Source organism: Colletotrichum tamarilloi (genome assembly GCF_030869305.1).
Source record: "Colletotrichum tamarilloi strain Tom-12 chromosome Unknown Scaffold_130.1, whole genome shotgun sequence".
NCBI lineage: Eukaryota > Fungi > Ascomycota > Sordariomycetes > Glomerellales > Glomerellaceae > Colletotrichum > Colletotrichum tamarilloi.
The window spans coordinates 76288-85980 of NW_026849513.1; the positions used below are offsets into that span (position 1 = coordinate 76288).

The 9693-nt window shown below is 53.0% G+C and overlaps 3 protein-coding genes across 3 annotated transcripts; 2 read left to right on the plus strand and 1 right to left on the minus strand.

The window, feature by feature from the left end:
* Positions 1-195: 195 nt before the first annotated feature.
* Positions 196-795, plus strand: CTAM01_14681 (SET domain-containing protein; the record flags this gene model as incomplete). Its single annotated transcript, XM_060530680.1, has 1 exon — positions 196-795. One exon carries the CDS (start codon positions 196-198, stop codon positions 793-795), a length of 600 nt encoding a protein of 199 aa, XP_060374765.1.
* A 1848-nt stretch (positions 796-2643) lies between these two features.
* On the plus strand, positions 2644-7536 carry CTAM01_14682 (ABC transporter; the record flags this gene model as incomplete). The annotated part of the gene is made up of 1 exon (XM_060530681.1): positions 2644-7536. The coding sequence occupies one exon, from the start codon at positions 2644-2646 to the stop codon at positions 7534-7536; it is 4893 nt and encodes a 1630-aa protein (XP_060374766.1).
* Positions 7537-8003: 467 nt separating this feature from the next.
* On the minus strand, positions 8004-9475 carry CTAM01_14683 (uncharacterized protein; the record flags this gene model as incomplete). The annotated part of the gene is made up of 5 exons (XM_060530682.1): positions 8004-8550; positions 8630-9003; positions 9078-9145; positions 9203-9239; positions 9302-9475. 5 exons carry the CDS (start codon positions 9473-9475, stop codon positions 8004-8006), a joined length of 1200 nt encoding a protein of 399 aa, XP_060374767.1.
* Positions 9476-9693: the final 218 nt, after the last annotated feature.

The window sequence follows — 9693 nt, forward strand, 5'->3', positions numbered from 1 at the left end:
ACACCAGCTGTTTGGGCGCTTGTTGCTGAAGTTCTGTCTCTCATCACCAAGTTACAATAACCCCCGCGGTACAATATCACAAAATCAAAGGTTCTCAACTTTCCACTGACCTGTGACTCATCCGGGCTCGTATCAGCATGCGTGAGTATCCCAACTAAAGCACCCAATTCACCAAATCCTGCACGTAGCCACGCCATGTCACAGCCCAAAAACTGGCCCTCGGGTCTGTCATACCTTTCAGCGCCGGCGCACTCCAAGCTCTTGAGCCAAGCACAACGGCAAGCCATCGCACAGAAACCACCAGACGTGCCCGACATCCCCGCGCAAGCCACCGTGCTCCCCAGCCCGCTGGTCAAGATCACGCCCATCACGGACGCGGGGCACCCGGCCCAGGGCCAGTGCGGGCTCTTCGCGACACGGCACCTCAAGCCGGGAACGTTTGTCCTGCCGTACTTGGGCACGGTACACCCCGGGGCCGGGGCCTTGGGAGCCGAAGCCGGGACGGAGAAGTCGGATTACGACCTGTGGCTGGACCGGGAGGCCGAGGTGGCGGTGGACGCGGACAAGGGCGGGAACGAGGCGAGGTTCATCAACGATTATCGGGGCGTCGGGGAGAGGCCGAACGCGGAGTTTCGGGAGGTTTGGTGTCAGAGATGGAGGCAGAAGTGTATGGCTGTGTGGGTGCTGCCCGAGGGCAAGAATGGACGGGGGAAGGGGGGTATTTCGAAGGGGGAGGAGATTTTGGTGAGTTATGGGAAGGGGTTTTGGGGGAGTCGGAGGAATGAGGAGGGATGAGGTCCTTTGGGCATCAGGATTGTTTTTTTGTTTTTTGTATAAATAAAATCACCTCATCTGATGATCTAAAAGACAACGGGTTCTTTGTTTTGAACTATCCTGTCGGCCAAGTGGCTAGGACTGACGTCCATCTCATTCCAGAACGAGAAAGAGAAAGGTCAAGATGAATTTCAAGGCAGCCATATTCAAGAGCCTCAGACTTCTTGGCCAATGTTACTACGCTGTGTCTGTCCGGCTTGGTGCCACAACGTGCCCAAGGTCGAAGAGGCTGTGCCAAAACATGCCCGAACCGATGATGTACTTAATAGTACTGGAACGTAAAAACGACGGCAACCTGAAGGCTCCGCGAATACATGGGCGTAGCTGCCACAGCTTCTCGCCGAAAACAAAGAACTTGACGAGTGAGGGTCTCGAAAACAAATATATGTGGTATCGAGACATACCTAACACTTACAGTCTGCATATATCACAATCAACTAGAGACCGAATGCTTTGAATCACGCCGTCGGCCAACTTTAATGCCCTCCGCCATAGACTTCCGTGCCAAAGTCCGTTGTTTTGTGGAAAGTTAGTAGTATATCTCACTCGTGGGCCTAGGTGGAAGGCATCATCACTTCTGAGCCGGGTCTGGTCAACCACTGCAGTCTGCCGCATATGCGTCGGGCAACGAACTGTGTTTGACATCGGGATTGCACGAATCCCGTCCAAGCCTCACGTGTATGGCTACGAACGTCGAACGAGCACTTTTCTGCCTGGGCATGGCGCCAAGCCGATGGCGGATTACTCTGCCTTTGCCCAGATGTGTAGTCCGTCCAGTTTCATCTTTTCCCTTTCGGATGTTAAGATTCTGAATATGAACGCTGCTTTGAAATAGATGCCAGTCTGAGTGCCGTGTTCCGCCGGCATCGTACGAGGTCTATCGTGTTCAACTCTACCAATTCTCCCGATCTGAACAAGCTACCTAGATACTTTATACGAACACATAGTACGGAGTAGAAGTTATGACAATAGTTTCCGTGGGGTAACCTATTTCGGGTAAGCATGTGCCAAGGTTCCTTGGTGATTCTTGGGGGTTGAACATTTTGGAGGTAGTGACGACGACGATTATACGGGAAGGTGCAGGGTGGGCAGTGTGGCCTATCATTTTAGGTTGGGTGGAGAAGGCAGCGCCCGAAACGCAAATCAACGTTTGCCCGGGCCCAGGGGAGCTTCCATGCTGTTGGCTGGGTGGCTGCTGCTTCCACGTTCAATCTCCAGGCGTTAAGCGAGCTGTGGAGGCCGCGCGCCCCTGTCATCCCGTAACGTACCTTAGGTTACCCTGCAGACGTACGGACTTCAGTAAACGCCTTTCTTTCCTGTCCGGGTGGCGTCCGGCGCGTTCATCCCGAGTCTGCGCACACTTCGAGACGTTCCGATGTTCATCTCAGGTGTCTGGAAAAGAAGTTTTGGACCTACTCAGGACCCTTCAATTCGTCTTACTCCGACTCTGTAGTGACCAAGGGGCATCGAGTCGTTGAGTATTCCTTCTACCGACCAAGAGTCTGCGCCCAGTCTCAATCCCCAAGGGACCACTTTCATTACAAAGCGGCATCGCCATTTGTTTTCTTTCCCCGTCGATCTGACTCCGATTCTCGCCCTTCTCCCATGTCTAGGCACCCTGGACTTGACTAATTTTCAACGACATCCTTAACATCGCGCACATCTCATATTGCAAACTTTCTTTTCTTCTACCAGCTGACCTCTTCGCCTTCATCGTCGACTTGGGCCTTCTCCCTCAATACCAACCTCCGGACGACACTGGCAGGCAACAGAAAGTAGAACGCGGCCATCGGCCGACGCTCGCCAAACATGGCGTTCCTACGCCAGACATGGACACTCACACTGAAGAACTGGAAAATCATATTCCGCCACGCCATCTCCGCCATCTTCATCGCCTTTATTCTTCCCATAGCTCTGACCACCTTCTTCAGCTTTGCAAAGAATCTCTTTGTTCCTCCCGCTGTATATGGTGTTTCTGATCCGAGGCATATTCGCACTCTCCCAAACGCTCTCGATGCTGCCGCCAGCGCTGGGAGACATAAAGTCGTATTTGTGAATGGAGGCTTTTCTGGAGGTGACATCGACAAGGTCATTGATCAACTCGCCGCTTCTGTCGAAAGCGCTGGCAAGACTGCTCTCCGCCGCACGTCCACAACTGAGCTTTCGCTCGACTGTCCTACCAACCTTCGCGGCGTCTCCAATTGCTACGGAGCCGTTGTCTTCCAGTCATCGCCTTCAGAGGGACCCGGAGACTACTGGAACTACACCCTTCGCAGCGACGGGGCCTTGCGAAGCATAGTCATTGACGTCGACTCGGACAAAAATGATGCCCAGATCTACCTGCTGCCACTACAGAGAGCCGTCGATGAGGCAATTGCTTCCGTCCAGGCCGCTTCCGGTTCTGCCTCAACTTCTGTCCAGCAAGGCCCTCTGCCCGGCACTGTCGACGAATATCCTTTCACCAGCCTGACTCAAGAAGAGCGTGCCGTCCGCGTCAGGATTAATTATCAAAGTGCCATCACGAACTGGATGGGTGTTGCTTTCATGACCAGCGTTCTCTTCATCACCTATCACCTTACGGGCTTCATTGCGACCGAGCGCGAGAGTGGCATGATCCGCCTCGTGGATGCTATGATGCCCGTCAAGCACAGATGGTTCAGTCAGGCTGCCCGAATCATTTCCTACCACGCCGCTTTCACCGTCGTCTACCTTCCGGGCTGGATTATAGGATCATTGGTGCTACGTGCCGGCGTCTTTGCTCGTACCAACGTTGGCATCGTGCTTGTATATCATGTCTTGAACGGCATAGCCATGGCGTCCCTCTCTATTCTGGCATCTTCACTCTTCAAGAAGGCTCAGATCAGTGGCATCGCGGCCGTACTCGCTATCATACTTCTTGGAATCCTCGCACAGTCCATTAGCTACCCCAGCACCGCTGCCGTTGGTGTTCTCGCCTTTCTCTTCACGCCATGCAACTACGTGTACTTCATTACTTGGATGGCACGTTGGGAGCGAGAAGACCTCCCAGCCGACCTATCCAAGGTCGCTCCCAAGAGCCCGTGGGATATTTCCGGCATCATTCTCTGGGTTTTCTTGATTATCCAGATTTTTGTGTACCCTTTGCTCGGCGCTGTCATCGAGTCCTCCTTACACGGCACTACTACCAAAGGCAGAATAATTGTGTTCAACCGTGCTCAAGCTCATTCCAACACCGACGAGCCGGCTGTGCGCTTGCAAGGCTTCACCAAGGTCTACAGCTCTTCTCCAATGCAACGTTTGTTTTCCTTCATCTCAAAGCCACGAGAGTCCGTTCGCGCAGTCGACGGTCTAACGTTGGATGTCCGGAGAGGACAAATCCTCTGCTTGCTTGGTGCGAACGGTAGCGGAAAGTCCACAACGTTGGACTCTATTGCTGGCACAAGCAAACTCACAGGCGGCACCATCACTATTGACGGTACCGGTGGACTGGGAATTGCCCCGCAGAAGAATGTCATGTGGGATGACCTGACCGTGGAGCAGCATATTGAGATATTCAACAGGCTCAAGTCCCCTGGCAAAGGTGCAAGCAAGCAGGAAATTCAAGACCTAATCAGGTCTGTTGATTTGGAGACGAAGGCAAAAGCTGTGTCGAAATCGCTTTCAGGTGGCCAGAAGCGCAAGCTTCAACTGGGCATGATGCTTACAGGAGGAAGCGCGGTTTGCTGTGTCGATGAGGTCTCGAGTGGCATCGACCCTCTGTCGCGACGCAAGATTTGGGATATTCTACTAGCTGAGCGCGGAAGACGGACGATAATCCTCACAACACACTTTCTCGACGAGGCTGATCTCCTGGCCGACCACATCGCTATTCTTTCCAAGGGCACGCTACGTGCCGATGGCTCTTCGGTTGAGTTGAAAGATCGCCTGGGTGGCGGTTACCGAGTCCATGTGACCAAGGAGACAGGTATGGGCAACACACCCGACATCGAAGGGGTTCAGAAGAAGATACACTTCGACCTGATAAGCTATATCGCCCCATCTTCTTCACTTGCCGCGCAGGTGATTCGCACTTTGGAAGCCAACAACTTTCACGACTACCGTTTCTCCGGGCCCACCATCGAGGACGTCTTTCTTCAATTGGCGGAGGAAATCCACGATTCCAAGGCGAGCGAGATTGTTCCTGATTCAGGTTCAGACTTGAATGAGAAGGGTGTAGCTGGCGACGTTGGCGCTACTCCTCAAGCTGGACTTCAACTCCTGAGCGGTCAGCAAATTGGATACATGCGGCAGGCTGCTATACTTTTCCGGAAACGAACGACAATCTTGAAGACAAATTGGATTCCCTACCTTGCAGCGTTTGTCTTACCCGTTGCAGCCGCTGGCCTCGTCACCCTGTTCATCAAAGGCCAAACACAAAGTGGTTGCGCTCCATCTGAAGAGCGCTCGCTTGATCAGACGCAAGGGTTCAGTCTGACAGATTTTACATGGAAACTAGTCCTCGGGCCCAATTCACGATTTGACCTCAATACTGCCGCCAGCGTTCTTCTACCAGTATTCAACGCTGCCGCCGGCAACTCTGGCAACGGATCGACCTCTGGGACTGGAACCGACTTCGCAAGGCAACTACTCGCCGAGAACGCCACTTTCACGGACAGCTTCAAAGCCTTCCAAGACACTGTGGTTGCACGGCGGGTCGAGACTGTTCCTGGCGGTATCTGGCTAGGAGACGACTCCACGGTGCCCACCATTGCATACATGTCGAACTACAACGGTTTACTGAACCCTATTTTGAGCCAGAACATCTTGAATATGCTCCTTAGCAATGTTACTGTCATGATGGCATGGGCACCCTTCGCTACGCCTTGGCAGCCCAACGATGGCAACTCGCTACAGTTCCTCGTATATACCGGGATCGCACTTGCATGCTACCCAGGCTTCTTCGCCCTATACCCAAGTCTGGAGCGTCGACGACAGGTTCGTGCCTTACAGTACAGCAACGGAGTTCGAGTTCTGCCCTTGTGGGCGGCTTACTTGGCGTTCGACTTCATCATCGTTCTCGCGTCAACAGCTTTGGTTACGATAATCTGGGCTGTTTCGTCCGGTATCTGGTACCACATAGGCTACATCTTTCTTGTCTTCATGCTCTACGGACTGACTGCGATTCTACTGGCCTATGTTATATCCCTATGGTGCAAGACGCAACTGTCTACTTATGCCTGGGTAGCTGCTGGTCAGGCGGTTCTGTTTTTGGTCTACTTGATAGCCTACATGTGCACCATCACCTATTCCCCAGTTCCCAAAGTCGATCGGAACATTCTCGTTGCTCACTTCGTCATCTCGGCTTTTGCACCTATTGGTTCTGTAGTCCGGGCTATGTTCCTGGTTCTGAACTTATTCTCAACAGCCTGCGATGGACGACAACTAGCGGCGTACCCTGGTGGCATTCTTCAATACGGCGGGCCAATCTTGTACTTGGTTCTGCAGTCAATCCTTCTGTTCGCGCTTCTGCTATGGGCTGATAGCGGCTCCGTTGGCTCTTCAGTTCGGCGACTTTGGCAGCGAAAGTATGACGGGCCATCGGATGATGGCAGCGTCGCCGACGAGGAAGTTTCAAACGAACTGAAAAGAGTCACCACAACATCGGGTAGCGACGACGGTCTCCGGGTGATTCATCTTACCAAGACTTTTGGCAAGAATACAGCGGTCGATAACGTAACGTTCGGGCTCAAGCGGTCTCAGGTCTTTGCCCTTTTAGGGCCCAACGGCGCTGGCAAGTCAACTACCATTTCACTCATCCGCGGTGACCTCAAGCCAAGTCGGAACGGTGGTGAGATCCTCGTCGAAGATCAATCTGTTATTCACAATTTGCCTGCTGCTCGATCTCATCTTGGTGTCTGCCCTCAGCACGATGCGTTGGATCTGATGACAGTCCGGGAACATCTAGAGTTTTACGCTCGCATCCGAGGCGTCCCTGATATTCACCACAATGTCAACACCGTCATTCACGCCGTTGGTCTTCAGGCATTCTCGAACCGCATGGCGGCGGCCCTGAGCGGCGGAAATGCCCGTAAATTGAGTCTTGGTATCGCACTGATGGGATCTCCTAGCGTGATCTTACTCGACGAGCCATCCTCTGGGCTGGACGCCGCCGCCAAGCGAATCATGTGGAAGACGCTGGCGGCCATCGTCCCAGGCAGATCTCTCCTCCTCACTACGCATAGCATGGAGGAGGCCGATGCTCTCGCAGACCGCGCAGGAATTCTAGCAAAGCGAATGCTTGCTTTGGGCACGACAGATGATCTTCGTCATCGGTTCGGCGATGCACTCCACGTCCATCTAATTAGCAGAACGGCACCGCACACGACACCCGAGGAAACTGCACAGCTTCGCAACTGGGTAATATCTACATTCCCAGGGGCTGATGTAGAGGAGAAGACGTACCATGGTCAAATGCGCTTCTCCGTCCCCGGAAAAGAGGTTCTCGAAGTTTTCGGCGGTGACAAAGTCGGAGACATCACGCCGGCAGATACTCACTCCTCAAGTGCGGTTGGCCAACTGGCTGTCATGCTGGAAGAACAGAAAGGGGCGCTGGGTATCAATCATTTCAGTGTTTCGCCAACCACCTTAGACCAGGTATTCCTGAATATTGTCGGTAAGAACAATATCCAAGAGGAGGGCTACAAAGAGCCCGAGAAGAAGCCATGGTGGCGGTTTGGACGATGAGAACAGTCGCCAACATGTACCGTCGTTACGTACTGCGGCTTTGAGATGCCCAATTACTGGAGCGTCGACGACACTATGCTGTCATAGGCAGCTCATTTAGACTTGAAGCATAAGACATAATACATCGGACTTAATATATCATTAGTTAATCATTATTCGGACGCGTGAGCAAACCAGCGCCATTTAATACATCCGTAGCGGTTGCCCGCGTTTATGTTCGCAAAACCCCATCCACATAAGAGTCAACTCTTCAGATGTAACCGCCAGTCTCGAGGGACGACGCCTGCGTCTCCCGTTGACTTTCAAGCTCAGATCTTCTCGCCGCCACATCGGGATGGTACTGGCAGAAGATCTGATTAGATTCCGCAGAGATATTACTCAATCAGTTCCCGCATTGAAAGCGCTGAAGCGCACATCCAGGACTCGATGGTGCCTCGACACTCTGTCTCAAAGAGTTCCTTTCCCTTTCAAAATGGTGTTCCGTCTCTGCGGACAGGATATGATTTTGTGGAAGCAGAAGCAGTCCATGCTGGCCTGGGGCTTAAGGGGCTGAAGTTGGACTTAACGGGTGTGATGGAATCCCCGCGCACGCTAGCCAGGCCGAAAATCGTATCGCTCGACTCGTTGGCGTGGGCGTTGTGCTGATACGGCGATCCGTGGGTGACGGAGGATCCGTCGTCCTTGAGGTGGCTCGATCGCGCACTGGATACGCCCGAGGCCGTGGTCCCCTTTTCGGCGTCCCGGGGAAAGCTCTTGGGGAGGTTCGAATACGGACGGGTCGGGTGGGTTCCCGGCCGCGTGTCGGTCTGGTTGCTGTGGAGGGAGGTGATGTTGACTCTGCTCATCAGACCCGGGAACATCTTTGTCAGAAGTGGGCGGAGCGTCGGAAGACAGGCGCAGGTAACGGCAGATGAGATTTCGCCGATGGACCAGAGCGAAGCGTCGACGTTGGTCCAGGTGAAGTCTGCCGGTGTGCTGAGGTACTGGATGCGTACGATGGAAATGGCGACGGTGCTGGCATTTGGTGTTACTAAAACGGACAAACGAGGGTTTTTCATGCGTGAGACAGGATCTCCCGAGGTTGAAGACTTACAAGAATCCAAGACTGAAGATTCCCATGAGGAGCGCTTTCTGTTTCCGTGGCAGGCTGAGATGCCAGAAAATGGGCAACGGCAGCGCAAAGACGGCAACGTCGGTGATGATGTTTCCAGCTGCGTTGACGTACCACTGCGGCTGATTGGGGATGCAGTGCGACGCCACCGACTTGTCCCAGAACCCTTCGACTGGGAGGCATTGGAACGCGGCGATGAAGACCTGCGAGGTTGACCAGGCGCCGACCACGAGGAGGGCGACTGCGTAGATTCTACGCATCCGAGGTACGGCCATTATACGGTAGTACTGGCACAGGAAGGAGAGTTTGATGGCGAGGAGGGCGATGTTGTAGAATACGATGGATATGTAGAACATCTTGGGTTGCATTGTTAGTCGAGGGAACTGAGCCATCATCAATACTGTGATGAGGCGAGTGTGACTTTACTTACGTGCATGTATTCTACAATATCCGCTGGCTTGAGGACGACGATGTGTCTGCCAAGGCCATAGTTGGTCACTTTTATAGTCGTCAGCTAATTTTCCTCCGCTAAGATTGCATGAGTATCTGACTTACTGAGTGCGATGGCGATGCCACAACCTGTTGTTGCCAACTAGAACAACAAATCAGACTCAGCTTCTCGACATTGAGGTAGACCTCGTCACTTTCACTCACCAGAGCCACAACAGCTAGTATATCATCGATACCGAAGAGTACGATAACCCTTGTCCTCGTATAGATCCTCAACCCAACCATCGCCGTCACAAACAGGATGCAGAAAACCACAGATGCGACCACTGTGGTCCTTCGATCATCTTGATAAACTTCTAGTGGGATCGCTGTGTCCATGGTTGCGTCGACGGGGAAGAATAGGCAGTATAGCTAAATCAGGCCGGATTTCTGCTGAGGACTAGTGAACTGAATGACGGGCACTGCCCGTGTAAGAGTACCGTACAGATGAGAGATGGAAGGGAAGGGAAAACCAAAGGAAGGTTGAACAGGATGGTGTTGTCGGAGATTGTCTCAGTGTTTGTCGGGGATACTCGAGAGATATTAGTAAAAGAAGC